Below are 15,997 nucleotides of genomic sequence, written 5' to 3' on the forward strand. Positions count from 1 at the left end.
AAGAGAAAGTACTTAGATTGGACCAATTTAATGTTAATGGGACAAAATCCCATCCCCATGTTAAACTGAGTGTTTTAATATAAACTAGAATTGCAGCAATGTTGACATATGTCTTGCATAAATGCAACTATTTTAGAAGTCCCATTGATTTCAATGAAACTTACCGGTATATCCAGGTAAGTGTGTAAAGGTCTGGAGTCTAACAGCTGAGTTCTCAGCCATAATCATATTTGCTGATGGGGGTTAGGATATGCTGGCGGGGGACATTTCCTGATCTGGGGACGGGGGGGGGGAGTGGGCGTGCTCTGCAGCAGTTTATTAGCCAGCGGTGGTTCCGCCAGTGGTATGACGCTCAGGGCCCCAAACAGGGCGTTTACTAGGGCAGAGCAAAGCCACCGGATCCCAAATTGTTTCGTCCCGGACCGGTGCTTCTTGCCAGAGGCGAAATTGATTAAGCGGACTCTTCGGCGTGCGTCTCTGCAAAAAACCCAAACCCAAGCATGTTCAGGCTTCCGCCTGTTGGGTTTGGAAATTGGCAAATTCTTTCTCGCTCGAGAAGGACAATGGGGCGGCTCGTCAGTTCCCTCCCCTCCTCCCCTGCCGGGGCTGCCTCGGCTTCTGCCTGAGGGGAAGGCGCAAAAGCGCAAGCGTCGGGGAGACGCTCCATTGGCCGCCTCCTCCCCGCTAAGGCCCGGCGCTCCACGCAATTAGACTGAGCCAGGCGCGCCTTTTCGAGGCGAGCGAGAGAGAGAAGGGGAAGGAGTTTGTTCGCGCCGCCAGTGCAGCTGCTGGTCAGGGGAAGCCGCTACTTCGCCTCCTCCGCTGCCTTAATCGTAGCAGCAGAAGCGAGCTCGGCTGACGGAGCGAGGCCGCCGAGATGTTCGTGGCGCGCAGCATCGCGGCCGACCACCGCGACCTCATCCACGACGTTTCCTTCGACTTCCACGGGCGGCGCATGGCGACCTGCTCCAGCGACCAGAGTGTCAAGGTGCGGGGATGCGGAGAGCGCGCGAAGGCCGCGGGCCCCGGCCTGTCTCCCCTCGTGAATCGGGCTAGACCCGCGCGGGGCCCGTTGACGCCCATGCTCCTCCGGCCGGCGCCCTTGCTCGCCCTGCCTCTCTCTCTCTCGGGGACCACGCGCTGGTGGCTGGCCGGCTCCTTCGGCCAGGCCTCAAGGAGGGCTACTGCAGGGGCTTGGGCACTTCTGCCTGCGCTGGGTAACAGGTGGTCATGGGGGGGGGCATGTAGGAGGACCACGTTTTATAGCAGCCTTTTGCAACGGAAGAAATAACAAATTGTAGGACATGAGAGAGTCCCTGTTTTGTTTTGTTTTTGTAGCGCGGGAGAAAACCCAACGAACCCAAAACAGGCCTATGGACTGATTTGGGTGGCAACTTCAAGTTACAGTACTTGAACTAATAATAAAAAAGGCAGGATGGTGTGGTATGAATGAAATGGTTAAGTCGGGAACTTCTCTAGCAGCGTGTCTTGTCTCCTGCCCTCTTCGGCAAAAGTTCCTCGGAATTCGACGGGGCTTGCTTCCAGATAGCAAGGGTGCACACGCCTCGGTCTTTAATCATCTTTCTGTATTTTGGACCAGTGCAATGCAATTATACTTAAAGGGTTCTCAAAGGCAATGTTGGGCAAGTCATGGTAGATGGAAGAGTCACAACTTATTAATGGAGAAAGCAAGTAATAATGTGGGGTGATGGACATGTTCAGAGGCTTTTTCATTAAACATGCATTAGTACGACTGTAATTTTTCTGATTTTTGTTTTGTGTTAATACCCATGGGTCCATCAGAGGATTTGTGTGGCCTTGTAACATATGTACGTAATAATAAGTTTGCTTCTAAAAAGTGGTTTGAGATTATTTTCCAGACAGAGTTTTGCAGTACAGGTTTGCAATAGGTGTAGACAATTTGGATTTATTTTCCTTAATGGGAATTGGTGATTTGGGATTAATAACGATTTAAGCTGCAATCCTAACCATGTTTACTCAGAAGCCAGTCCTATTGAATTTAATAGGACCCAAGTAGGTGGGTTAGGATTGTAAATCATTCTTCAGTGTTTACCCCTCTTAACCTGGGAGTAAACCCCATTGAATTAAAACTTTTGAGTAGACATAGTCAGAATGCTGTGTAAGTGTGTACTAGCTGAGATATAGATTGATCCTCTTTGTTTACTCAGAAGTAAGTTGAACTGAGCTCAATGGGACTTTCAAGTAAGGATACTAGTTTTGCAGTTGAGAAAGGACACAGACTAGAGGTGTGCATTATACTGACCTTTACCTAGAGTAAACCTACTAAAATTAATGGATCTCAGTTGTTTCAGTGGGACTACTGTTGGATGCAATTCAGAGTAATGTTCATTAGGGGTGTGTATGTATATTCTATATATTCTATATATAATAATTATAATTACGCATGTCTAGCTGACATGTAAAGTTTGCATGTCAGTAATTATGTGTTCACTTGGAAGTAATTCCCACTGTGGTAAATGAATTTCATTCCCAGGTAAAAATGCATTTTAATGATAAAATTGATGTATCTTGCTTTATATAGGACGATGTATTGGAGAGACTAACCATTACTTCTAAGACCCATTTTGCACATGACAATTTTCCTGCATAAATATTGCTCCTATGTAGAAATTTATATGCACTCTGTCATCCTGCACATGTAGATGTCTGCATGTAGTGTGATGCTATGATTAGCTGTAACTTCCCAATGTGTATTCAGCAAATACTTATGTGCTATGCCATATAACCTTTTCATACACAGAAGTGGTGTTAGAAACTGGGACAGAAAAACTAGGAGCCAAATGGCTTCTGAGACCTGGGTTGAGGGCACCAAAACAATGTCTAGTCGCCATGGGGTTCAGCAACATTTTTAATTTTGATAAGCATGAACTAATATGCATTTCACATAAGTGGCACATTGTTAATACCAAATTTTTGGCAGAAATTGTTAATACATGTTTTATTTGGTGTTTATATTAAAAATACTGGTACCATACTTCAGTTTTCAAAACTCTACTTTTAATTGTTAATTGTCTATACTTAACTTGTACTTCGAGACTTCAAAGCACATACATTTCAGTAATCCTTGAGAGTGCTCACAAATGGAGAATTTTTAAGCGGAAAATGTGCTTGGCACCCTGCTAATTTCGAACCCTGCACAGAAATTTTATCTGTGTTAGGAAATGATATAAGTAGCGTCAAGGATTCCAAGTGATCCAATGTTGGGGTCAGATACTCTTGTGGTTCTAGTGAACAGAGGCAATTCCAAATTGGAATAGCACACACAATCACTGTCCTTTTTATAGACAAATCTATGCACAATTCTTATTTGACTCACATATGAGTTGATATTATAGAAGAGCATTTGTGGTTTAACACCCTTCTGGGACTCTCCACAAACCTTGATCTGTGGACTTGTTTGTGGGATCACTGTACCTTCTCTAACTTTTGAATAAAAGATTTAGATATTGTTTGGTTTTCTTAATAGGTTTGGGACAAAGGTGAAAATGGAGAATGGCACTGTACTGCCAGCTGGAAGGTAAGGGCTGAATCCTGGAAAAATCAGTTGCATGCAACAGTTTTTGGCATGAGAAGCCACAATGTAGGGAAAGATTCATTCCAAACAGTGCAGTCCTATGCATGTTCACTCAGCAGGAAATTTATCTTTGTTCAATGGGGCTTACTCCCTTGTAGTTTCTTAAGGATTGCAGCCTGAATGTGTAACCCAACAATGGTCTGCAGCTATAATTCGGTGTAAATTACTTTACTTTTAACTGCTAAGTCAGTCCCTATGAATGTTTAACTACACAAAACTCCTGTGATGGAATTTTGTTTCCTCTCTGTTGAAACTATAAAGATGCTCATGTATACAGATGTTCATGTTTCTGTTCAGATTTGCAAAAATGTTTTCCTTGAATTTTCCATTCACACTTTCCATATTTCCAGTCTGTTTCTTCAATATGCAGGTCCTTTTCCAAGATGCCTAGCAGTATATGAATCACAAAAACATCCTTCTTCTTATTAAAAGAAATTTGATGGCGGTCTCTCATGTTGTGCTGACTTTTGGATATGGTAGAAACTCCTACCTATCCCAAAGCTCAGTGTCGTATGAGTTATTCCTTACGTCCATCTCATCAAGTCCTTTTGTATATGCCACTTGGGAAGTGCCATATTTTTCCGTGTATAAGACACTCCCATGTATAAGACTACCCCTATTTTTGGGGACTGCAACAGAAATTGGGGGGGGGGGCGGAGGAATTGTCCAAAGTTCTTGAGCTTTTTGTGGGGGAGATTGCCAAGAGTTGTTGAGCTTTTTTGGGGGGCCATCACAGCCTGCCCACCACTGCAAATCACACGCATCACCATGACCACCAAACATCTGCACGCTCGCTGCCAAAAGCCCACCTGCCCACTCGACACAGCCATAGCCAATTGCACGCATGACTCGCTGCTGCCATGAATCGGCTGCCCAGTTGCCACAGCCAATCGTCAGCAAGCCTCAGCAACCGATCACACCCCCAGTCACCGCTGCCAATCTCCTGCTGGCTACTGCCACCAATCCCCCCCCCCCCGCGCTATCCGTGTATAAGATGACACACAGTTTTTGCCTATTGTTTCTAAGGAAAAAACATTGTCTTATAAACGGAAAAATACTTGTGACACAAAACTGTGGATCAGGCAAAAGGAGCACATGGTTTGCCTGCTTCAAACCATGGTTTTGTGTGGCATGCAAATGTGGCCAACATGTATCAATGTGGGAAATTGCCTCCAGGGACCACTTGGGATATTATGTGTGCATGAACTTTGACCCTATTACTTCAGTTAACTGGGTAGGTGGTATACAACATAGAATCATGGAATCCTAGAATTGTAGGGTTGGAAGGGACCCTGAGGATCATCTAATACAACTCCCTGCAATACAGGAATATTCATCTGTCCCAGACATTTTAGTTTGTGTTTTGGAAATGGATCAGTCAAGGGGAGGACTGTAAAGGGGCTTTGATGTTTGATACTTAATTTATATTGGTGTTATTATTTTTTCTCCCAGCCTGCATACATTAAAACATCTTCAATTTTAGTCTTTGGTTTTCAAGTTCCAGTTCTTCTTACCTTTCCAGACACATAGTGGATCTGTGTGGCGTGTTACATGGGCACATCCAGAGTTTGGACAGGTCTTGGCTTCCTGCTCTTTTGACAGAACAGCTGCTGTATGGGAAGAAATAGTAGGAGAATCCAATGATAAACTTCGAGGGCAAAGTCATTGGGTAAGGTTTGAAGAGTGACAGTTCTAATGCACTCATTTCTCACTTATAATTTATAACATTGTTGCTGCCTCAAGGATTTACTTTGCTAAATTTCACAGTTAAGAGATTTATTATAAATGTTTTTAAAGAAATGTTATATATTCACAAAGCTACATATTTGAATATATATAGATATATTTAGTTTGATTTGTTTACTATACATGGCTTTTGACGAATCATAAGCTTGGACCCTACATTTTTCTTCTATTCAGACAAGGAGATGTGTGATTTCTACCAACTTCTCTCCATCTGCAGTCCCACATCGCATATCCTACACCAATCTCAAGAGTTCCTCAACTCTCAGGAGCAGATTTTTGGGAGGTGTAGGGAGTTGCAGAGAGGAGGTGACAAAGCCCCATTATGTGAACAGAACTCCATGCCTTTTGTGTAATAAAAGTTAAGATCCAAGCTGTAGCTCTGGTGGGATGTTGATTATTCTGTTAATCCACATGATTGGGGTGAGGTTGGGGTTGAAGAGTATGGAAGGGCAAATGCCATGATTCAAATACCACTGACAGTCTTCTGCATATGCACAGAAACATTTTAGCTCTCTCCTTCCAGCAGCTGCCTTTACTGCCTCCTGAAAAACCCTCCTCCAAGGTTGGGGGCGCCCCTAGACCTGGACCCTATAGCAGAGACTGCCTAATGCAGCCCTTTGACACTACTAATCAATCTGACCTGGCAATAAATGAATTGTCTTACTCAAATTCAAGTATCTATTAGTTTTAATTCTGATTAGCTTCTACTGTTTGCTTGGCTCTTACCTTTAGTATTAACAATGATCTGCCCATCACAGTATACGACAGCATTCTTTATGCTTACAGCTAGAATGTATTTCAATTGAACTTTTCATAATATCAAATGAACATACTTGCTCTCCTTAACTTTGGAGCTTGTAAGATTTCTAATACAGTTATGTTTCATGGTTATGTTTTTCATAAAATTTATCAAATTGTTTACAGATAAAAATTTAGCTCTCTATTCTAAAGTTTATTTACCTAAATAAATAAGTGATGGTGCGCCTAAAAATCTGTTTTCCTTCTTCTAATGACTGCTCCATTGATTATCTTTAGGTGAAGAGGACTACTCTGGTTGACAGTAGGACATCAGTTACAGATGTAAAGTTTGCTCCTAAGCATATGGGCCTCATGCTGGCAACATGTTCAGCAGATGGAGTTGTTAGGATATATGAAGCACCAGATGTTATGAATCTCAGTCAGTGGTCACTTCAGCATGAAATCTCATGTAAACTAAGCTGCAGTTGTATTTCTTGGAATCCTTCAAGGTAAGATATCAATTCCCTTGAATCAGAAAGTAAAGAGGGAGGGAAACCCTAAGGGTAATTGGCTTGTTTCCTTCTTGTGTAATATTTATTTAAATTCTTGACTGTAAAATAGTGGTGCTGGGTCTAAAAGGAAACAAAGACAGTTGAATATTTATAATCCAGGGGTAGCCAATGTGAGGCCATCCAGATGTTGTTGGGCTGCAACTCCTATCCCTGACCATTAGCTAAGCTGACTTAGGTTAAAGAGAGTTGGAGTCAATGTCTAGACGAGGACACTGTGTTAGCTATTCCTGAGTTAGAAGGATCAGCAAGTAGGTGATGCAAAAAAACTTTCTGTCTGAGATCCTGGGATCCTATGTTCCATCAGGTGTCCGCTGTGCATGCTGTCTTTTAAGAGAAAAGATATTGAGGAATTTATTTTCATCATCAGAAGTCTTCTGTAAAAATATTCCATTTTGCATTTGCAGCTCTCGCGCTCATGCACCTATGATAGCTGTAGGAAGTGATGACAGCAGCCCAAATGTACTGGCAAAAGTTCAGATTTATGAATACAATGAAAATACCAGGTAAGAGGAAGAAAGCAAAGTAACTTTCATTTTTCAACACTTCATAATATTGCTTCACAACATCATTTGTTCTTCTGAGACTTAAACATGTTAAAATGGTTCGCTGAAACCCTAATTTGGTACTGATTTTAAGTTTATACTATGGATCACCAGTGGTCCCTCCAAATGGCCTGTGCGACCATTTATAGCAAATTCCACCTACCTGCCAATCATACAATGCTATTTACTGACACCTGTCTTCATTCTAATCTGCCTTGCTGCTTTTACTAAAGTTCCCTCCAAAGTATATGTGCAATACAGTTAAAGATGATCCTATCCGCTTCTGACCCACGTATACCATTGGCATGTGGCCTCCAGAACGTTGACCAGGTTTGAATCTGGCCCTTAGGCTGAAAGTGGTTCTCCGTTCCTGCTATAAACCGATGGCAGGCTTATTTCAATGCTGGGAGTGCATGGGAGGGGGAAATCACAGCAGGGAAAGAAGATTTTAACCTACCTGTGTTCTGTAAGATTGCCCCTTCCTCAGCATTGTGACTAGGAAAGAAAAACCCCAACATTTATCCAAGCCTGATTCTGATAGTGGGTGAGGCCGAGTATTCCCCGCCTCTCTCTGTGGGTGGTGTTTGTATGTGCATTTGCTCTCTGCCTGTTCTGGCCACACCCAGTTCTGTTCTGGTTCTGCCACTGCAGGCATTTGACCTTCAGAAAGTTGGCTGCAAGGGGACATGACCTTCTTGCTGCAGGAGGTTCCCCACTTCTGCTGTATAGCTAATGTTCAAGTTGAGGCGGAGAGAGAAGTAACTTGCCAGTGCCCCATGATAATTTAATGACAGAAGTCGGGTTTGAACAACAATCTGTAGAGAATACTGAATATTTTAGCTTTCCTAATAATATGCTATTATTTTCCTTAAAAGTTTTGCAAAGCTACATTTAATTAATGAACGCCAACCATAAAAATCCTATCCTGTGTACTTTCCTCCAAATATAGAGTCTGTTGCCAAAACAAAGCAGCTTATTCTACTCAAAGATCCAAACTCTCTATAATAAGCTTGATTTGACTAATTGGGAATAGTGAGTGATGTTGAAGTAATGAGAAACATACGATCTGTGGAAAGTTTTCCCCTTCCTATGGTTTTAATTTTTTTGGAATCTAAGAGTACAGTCTGTTTTTTCTGTTATGAATTAATAGACTTGCCATTCTGAACTTCAGTACCTCAGAAATAATTTCCATAGCACTGCCTATTAAATTCATTGAAGTAAAAAGGCAACTTGTGTATTTAATGTTTCTGATTCAAGTCAGTGTCATTGTTGAGTGACCTGGTCCCATCCTCTTGTTGTTCATAACAACAATCAGTTGTCACTTGAACACTTCATAACATGGCAATAATTTTGTAACAAATTGTACATCCCAGACATCAAATAGTACAAATTATAGTTCACATACATTCTAGAAAAAAAGGATTGTTATCTAGAGAATACTTTTCAAAGAATACTTTCATGGGAGAATTTACCAATACAGTAATGTTGTTATAAAAACAGTTGGGGGGGCTTTAATATGTTTCTATGTTTAGAAATTAATACACTGTCTGTCTCACTTTTCAGGAAGTATGCAAAAGCAGAAACACTTATGACAGTCACAGACCCTGTGCATGATATTGCATTTGCTCCAAACCTGGGAAGGTCCTTCCATATATTGGCTGTAGCTACCAAAGATGTGCGAATTTTCACATTAAAACCACTAAGGTGAGTTTTTGACATACATATCCTATAATGTGGAAGCAGATATTTGGTATTTTCTTTCTCTCAACTATGGAACTAATTGTCCTCATGGTTAAGAACCTTGTAAGTTTATTCAATATTCAGTACAGTAATCCTTTTTTTAAAGCAGCACACAAAAAAAGGGCAAAACATTGTTTTACTTTCTGTAATTAAAAGAATGGATGTATTTTAAGCAGATCAAACTCCAATATACAATTTTGCTTTCAACAGAAAGGAACTGACTTCTTCATCAGGCCTGACAAAATTTGAGGTCCAGTTAGTGGCTCAGTTTGATAACCACAATTCTCAGGTCTGGCGTGTAAGTTGGAACATTACAGGCACAGTGCTTGCATCTTCAGGAGACGATGGGTGTGTAAGGCTTTGGAAAGGTAAGTGTTCCTTCAGAATTCTCTGTGTGATTAAATGTTGAATTATTAGAAGACTATGGCTTCAGTCTTAAGCATACATAGTAGCAACCTGCTTAGGACTGGCTAGAGTTAGATTTTTAAAAATATAATCTGTTTTAGGCGCTATATCATTAGTTTTACTATTTTAACTGTCATAAAAATATCTTTCTCAAGCCACAATTGCATTATTTTTTTGTTCATTCCCATGCAGCTAACTACATGGACAACTGGAAGTGTACTGGAATTTTGAAAGGTAATGGGAGTCCAGTCAATGCTAGTTCCACTCAGCAGGGAGTTTTTAATGCTCCTTTAGGCACAGCCAATTCAAGCCTCCAGAATTCAGTAAACGGAACATCTGCTGGCAGGTATGCCACTTCGTATGTAAATTCTGCAATTTAAGAACTCTTTGTTTTGTCAACACCCACCATTAATCTCCCTAAAATCTTAAGCATCATTTTGGCTTTCATATGCATAATTATTAGTAACTTTAAATCAATAGCTTGCAGATTCAGTTGTCCTAGTCTTATCTGCAGTGTCCTGTATGCAACAGATAAAATATAAAGAAAAACTTTCTTCTAGTTGCTGTTCACATACTTCAAATGCTGAGTTCACTTGAGTATTTTGAAGACCATGTCATTAGCTCTTTTATTTTCCTACTCACAGTACTGCATCTGCCTATTGTTGCCCTATAATACCTTGACCACTCATTATCCTACATTCTCTCAACTAAGGTCTCTTTGACTTCAGCCTCCTGTGCTGCTCTCCTATTTCCTGAGACTCCTTGGGAACATGACCCTCTTCCAATCCTGTTCTGCAGTAGCTCTAGGCAACCACTTTTTAAAAGTAGCTTTCAACACAAGAGTCTATTTTTGGCCTGTCCTCACAAACTTGATTCTGAAAGGAACCATTGTTGAGGGATCAACTTTTTGTGTAGGATTGCCTCGGGCAGCTTCATACAGCCGCAACCATTTGATGGACACAATTCAGACTATATGCAGTAGATTTATGTTTTCCACACTTGTGCCCACAAATACGAGTGCTAGAAAGACATCAATCTATAAAATTAAAGTGGTCATGTCTTCAAATCTGTTCAGTTAAACAGGGTTCTTGTGTTTCCATTTCTCCCTTATAATCTCAGAGTTACATTTCAGAGGAAAATTTTGTATTCCAGGGCACAAATTTGGAGTCAGAAATAGTACAGCTTTAATAATGAGATATACTTGCTGTTGTGGGGTGGAAAAACCCTTTTGAAGCATATCATATTTGAAAATGGGGCTGAACTCAGACATATTGTATTGCCCTGATGATTCTATATAAACAGAAATGTAAATGCTGAGTTTTAGAAGCAGGCTGATACAACAGAATATTGTTATTATGGCTCAGCATTCTGGTACTTTTGTTAGTAACACTACTAACACTTTTGGAGATCAACGTCACAAACACCCTATGCTTAACAAGGAAATAATTAAAATTGTTTTGAGAAGTGATTGAAAAGATTAAAATTTAATAAACCTACCAAATACTGTTCCACAGTATTCTTATTGTGCTTATAACCATATGTGTCTAAAATTGTGATGCATTTTCCCTTCTCCATTTGTATTATGTCCTTTTTAACAGAAAGCACAGCTGAACCCAAGCTAACTGGAGTAACTTTGCTGTTTTGCTGCTTGTTGCATGCACACAGGAATGGAAAGCGAACTCCTTTTCCCCCTCCCCAGCGCCGTTTGACCTCTTCCCAAGACACCAGCAGTCTGCCTACTACTAAAAGCAAATCAAAAGGCTCTATTAAAAAACACTGTATGCGTACTTTGCTAGCCAGCACAGTATGACCTTGTTGGAATCTGTGGGGAAAAAACAGTAACATGGAGAGTTTTCTTGTGGAGACACTTCTCCTCTTTCTCTTCAGAAAAAGATTTTTTTTATATAAATCAGAGTGGGGGAAGTTCACCCAAGTAACAAGGATTACCATCCTTTATATTTGAGGTGTTGGGCGGGGAAAGTATTAGTGTGAAGCCTTGGTAATCAGTTGGTTTTCATTTAAATTGCTTTGAATAATTGATTTTGTTCTACATTTTGTTCAGATGAATCTTAACCATTACATTTTTGTTAATGGATTTGCAATGTGCAAACTTAACTAAGCATTGTTGTACCTTGACAGTTGTACAGTTAGTATCTTAATTTGGAATTGCTTCACAATTAATTAAATGCTATTTCAGAGTAAACAAACAAAAAAACACCACAAGCCCCAAAACTAATTAATGTCATACTTTTAGTGAGAATGATCTTACCTGATAGTTGCATGTTCCTGTGGCATGATTCCATGGAATAATTAGCAAGACTTCCTTTGGTCACAATATTGTAGTGGAGAACCATATCCATATGAATGTTTGTCATGTGGCATTGACAAGTTGCTCTTGAATTATTGTCCATTGCCTTTAAGATGCTTCATGCATTGCATAGTGAGGATACACAATGCTTCTGTGCAATTGAGTTACTGCTCTGGAACAGACTGAAGCAGTGTCCTATTGCAAACATTCATCAGGACATGGCAAGAAAATGCCTTGTTTTATATAGTGGCATGTCAATGTAGCTCTAAATATGTCCTGTCTCCAGATTCTACTAACTTTGCCATTCTGTTCTGTAAATTTGTCTACATTTCCAAAGATTGTAAAGATTACAAAGTGGTGTCTTTAATATTACGGGTAAGTCATAAAAAGTGACATGTAATAGTTCTTTAAGCCTTTAATTTACCAGATGTATTTGGTTTTATCCTACATTTTCTCCAGAATTATGTATATATGCACCCAGACTGTATTTCAGTGGAAAAGGAGTCACTTATTGTATATTGTGGAAATCTAAGCACTGTAAAAACAGGGGGTTTTTCACATCTGTCCTATAAAATCTGCATTAAAGTTAATGTGGATGCAAATACAGCATAAATATATCTGCATAATTAATGTGTGCCTGTTTTTCTGCAAGTGTTTACTAAAAACATTGAGTTACAGTACATGGTTTTAAGGAGAGAGCATAAGTGTTGATAGTTAGGAACTCATTTAATTTACATATAATTTATTATTTTGCAAAATGCACATAAGGCATATCTTAATTTAGAGATATTGTATTCGAACCAAATAGTTTCCAGACTGCCATAACCATTTTTGTTTTGATTGCGAACATGATTTTGGCCATTATATCTTATTTTTGGCATGGATTTACTAAAGCCTTCACCCCCTCCACCCAGCATGTCTTTTCTCTTCCCCTTTGGTTCTCCTCATATTTACTACTATTCTCTTTTTTCTTGTTTTTCCTTTTTTCTTTTTTGGTGTTCCTGTCTTCATTGTTTTCAGGTATTTCTTTCCCCCTCTGGATTCCCCACGGGCTGGATCAAGATGGTCCAGTTATGCCCAGCTCCTACCTCCTGCTCCTCTGATAGAGCACTCTTGCGATGCTGCCACTGCCAATCTCCAGTATCCTCACCCTCGCAGACGATATATCTCTCGACCTCTTAACCTATTACGGGAACATGAAGGGGTTTAATGCACATTTAAAACTGTATTAAGGGCCTCAATCAGATGCTTGTAAAATGCTTGCGTTTCTGTCTGCTTATTATTTTGCATACTTTCTCCCTCCAGAATTCACTGTGCTAGCGCTTATGCACCAAATGCTAGCTCTGCTATCCAATCCATTTTCAACCATGATGAAACAAATAAGCAGTATTAGGTGTGGGTCATACACAACAGATAAGTTCAAAGTGCTTGTTCCACCATTTATTTTTTTTTGTATTCAATCTACTGTGCTATTTTCATTTTAATAGATTTTGTTTGTATCCTGCATTGTTTTTGGAAATGTGTCCTTAAAACTAAATAGAACTTGAATAAAATTATTCTACTGTGTGGAGGGGGGAGATCTTAATCTCCAGCATCAAACTTCTAAGTGACCGGATTCTTGAGGCTTTTTCCAGCCCTGGACATTGGTACTGAAATGGAATGCTAAAGTAAAAATGCAGTATTTGTGCATTCTGCAGCAATATAGAATTGGTAGTGTGTTTAGTCACTTGCAAACATTTTCACTTTCTTGCATAAAAATATTTACACTACGTTGTTTTATAATTGTAGGTTAATAAAAAAATTGAAAATTATGTCATGTGGTGGTTTTATTTAAGTTGTACTTATTTCTAAATGTATAAAAGTGAATATTGGGGAGAGGGAGCTGTCAGACTTCACCTATGACCATAGGTTTATGCTGTGCACCTTGACCTGTTCTGTTTCTAGCCTTAGCCACCTCGGGTATAGCATTTGGCTTCTGAAATAACATCCACAGAGAGAGGTAGCATAATTTGTAGAGCATGAGACTCTTAATATCAGGGTCAAGGGTTTGAACCCTACAGTGGGCAGTAAACAACAATAGTGCACTGCAGACTTTTCTGCAGGCTGACGATATTGAATGTTTCTTGTAGAAATGTTTTCAGGTAAAGTAGAAATATGAAAGAATTACCCAATTTGCCTTGGTGCAAAAATACAACTCGTCCTGCAGTCTTCACAGTGTCTGTTCAGAAGTAAGTCTGAGGTAAAGCGTAAGGATTGCAGCTTTGGATGGAGCTAAACAGTAATATTAACATGTGGCAAAATCCTATGCTGCTGCTGCTGCTGCTGCTGTTTTGGTGATCACTCGAAGCTGATAAGGTAAGATTGTCTTTCATGAACATGGTCTTAATAGTGAGTCCATAAGTGACTCAGAAGTCCCACTGTGTGCTGTGGGCAGAATGTTGTTTGATTTCTACATAAATCTGCATAAAATTATGCTTCCAGTACCATGGTCATCAAAGAACATCCAGTATAATTGCCTTAAAGCCTCTGCCCTCTTTCTTGGATAGGGTTGGTGTGTCCAAAGAGCTGTCTTGAGTAATCCCAAAAGGCTTCATATGACCTCAGTGATTTTTTATAAAAATAATTGGTTTAAGCAGTTGATTCTGTTCCCATGCCACACTTTCTGTCATGAGGCTGATTTACAGCAATCCTTACTGAACTATTCCAATTAATTCATTAAAACGGAACTGCAGGAGACATTTCAGGGGGTGGTCTTGAACAAATCTCAGCATCACCTATTATTTTAATTTATTAGATTTATATATCACCCTTCATCATAAGATCTCGGGGCCGTTGACAGACTAAAATAAAGGATAAAACAAATAAAACAGCAATACCCCCCTTCCTATTGGCAGGATTAATTGAGAGTAAGTCTGTCGCCTTTGATTTTACGCTTTGTGACCTTATGTATATGATACAGTGTATTTAAAAAACAATAACTACAGGACTGGGAAACTCTTGGGTGCTTTTGTAAATAAAATAACAAGCAGACTCGCAGCGAGGTCGTTATCGGTCACCTCCGCAAACCCCACCCGCGCTCTTTCCCGGACTGTTTGAAAGCAGCGTGTCACCGCCCTTTTGTCCAATCAGAGAAGCGCTACGCTTTCCCTTCGTTCCGTTCTCATAAACCAATAGAATTCGCATATGTTTCCTCCCCGATCCCGCCCCCCCACCCCGCCCGCCGAAATCCAAAAGCAAGTTTCCTAGGCGCCAGGTAAGGGGCGCGCGCGTGCGCACTTACAAGGAAATAGAGGAGGGGGGCGTTTTCCTCTCTCCCCCTCCCTCCCTCTTCCAGAGTTCGACGCTTGTTGGGGTTGCCGTGACGTTTCCGAACGGTGTCCTCGCGCATCAATGCGCGTGCCCGGAGGCGCCCGAGAGCTGCCGTTCCAGCGCTCGCTTTTGCTTTGGGTGAGCGGTTGGGGGGGGGGGTTGGGTGGTGTTTTTTTTTGAGGGGGGCCATGTTTGTCTCAACGGGAAGCGGCCGTTTTAGGTTGTTTGAGAGGCGGTTTCCATTCTCTCTTGCTTCCCGCTTCCCCTCCCTCCTGTGTCGGCGCCTAAAGCGAGTGTCGGGGAAGCTTTTTTTTGGCGGGTGTCCCAAGAAGAGAGGACGGAGGGGCGGGAGCCCATTTCAGGGGGAACCGGAAAAAAGGCGCGCCCCTTTGCTTCCCTCGCGGCGCTTCGCTTCAGCCCAGCGCCGTCCTTAGCAGGAAAAACGCTAGAAATCGGCGCCCTCCACGTGTGCCTGGCGCAGTTATTTATATTCCTCTTCCTTTCCTCCTCCTGCTCTGTGTGCCTGGGAAGTGTCCACACTCCTTTCCCATAAGTTGCCCATAAGAAGGTCGATAACCGGGACAAAGCTGAGCCACATCTCGGCTCCTCAGCAAACTGTGAATGAATGATTTGCTAGACGGTGCTGGTGTCAGGGAGTGTTTCTGAGCATGTGTAGAGGGCTGCTCCGGCACCGCGCCCCTGCTGGTCCTTCTGAGCTAATAATGTGCTATGCAAGACTACTTTGAAGCTAGCAACACGGACCCATATGGCTCCGGAACAGTTGCAGAAAAGAGCCCTTTTCTTTTAAAAAGTAATTCCTGTAAATTCAACAAGGCAGTTAATTGCTACTTTTGTCGCAAAATAAATAGTCTTAATTTATCTTGCAGATTTGTGAAGTACTTGCCCTGGTTTGAAAAAATATATTTGGAGCTGACCAAAACTTAGTTGTGATTCAGAATTATTTCGTACGCAAGAAAGTTGATGGTGTTCTCACATTCCCCCACTCCCATAGTAAAGGTTT

The 15,997-nt window shown here is 41.1% G+C and overlaps 2 protein-coding genes across 10 annotated transcripts in view; both read left to right on the top strand.

Moving 5' to 3' along the window:
• Positions 1-569: 569 nt before the first annotated feature.
• SEH1L (SEH1 like nucleoporin) lies at positions 570-13,478 on the top strand. 4 transcript variants are annotated; one of them, XM_081919643.1, is made up of 9 exons: positions 570-988; positions 3,509-3,559; positions 5,139-5,285; positions 6,398-6,609; positions 7,077-7,175; positions 8,778-8,918; positions 9,165-9,322; positions 9,552-9,705; positions 10,088-10,950. In XM_081919643.1, the coding sequence occupies exons 1-9, from the start codon at positions 878-880 to the stop codon at positions 10,113-10,115; spliced, it is 1,101 nt and encodes a 366-aa protein (XP_081775769.1). In that variant the 5' UTR covers positions 570-877; the 3' UTR covers positions 10,116-10,950. The 4 variants fall into 4 exon arrangements, with proteins under 4 accessions (XP_081775769.1, XP_081775771.1, XP_081775768.1 ...); XM_081919645.1 differs by having other exon boundaries at positions 571-988; positions 10,072-10,950; XM_081919642.1 differs by lacking the exon at positions 10,088-10,950 and adding an exon at positions 12,688-13,478 and having other exon boundaries at positions 573-988.
• A 1,403-nt stretch (positions 13,479-14,881) lies between these two features.
• The window catches only part of CEP192 (centrosomal protein 192), a 45,402-nt gene continuing 44,286 nt past the window's right edge, over positions 14,882-15,997 (top strand). For 3 of the 6 annotated variants that reach the window (XM_081919301.1, XM_081919305.1, XM_081919306.1), the window contains exon 1: positions 14,982-15,114. The gene's annotated coding sequence lies outside the window, so the exon portion shown is untranslated. Of the gene's footprint in view, positions 14,921-14,981; positions 15,115-15,167; positions 15,788-15,997 lie in introns of those variants that run through there. The other 3 variants (XM_081919302.1, XM_081919304.1, XM_081919303.1) reach the window with 3 other exon arrangements.

The sequence above is a fragment of the Podarcis melisellensis genome, assembly GCF_964234715.1.
Source record: "Podarcis melisellensis genome assembly, chromosome: 7".
Taxonomy (NCBI): Eukaryota; Metazoa; Chordata; class Lepidosauria; order Squamata; family Lacertidae; genus Podarcis; species Podarcis melisellensis.

Coding starts and splice junctions, on each gene's coding strand:
- SEH1L (XM_081919642.1), top strand. CDS start 878: ATGTTCGTGGCGCGCAGCATCGCGGCCGACCACCGCGACCTCATCCAC. Junction 989..3,508: donor CCAGCGACCAGAGTGTCAAG/GTGCGGGGATGC, acceptor TTTTCTTAATAG/GTTTGGGACAAAGGTGAAAA. Junction 7,176..8,777: donor GAATACAATGAAAATACCAG/GTAAGAGGAAGA, acceptor CTCACTTTTCAG/GAAGTATGCAAAAGCAGAAA.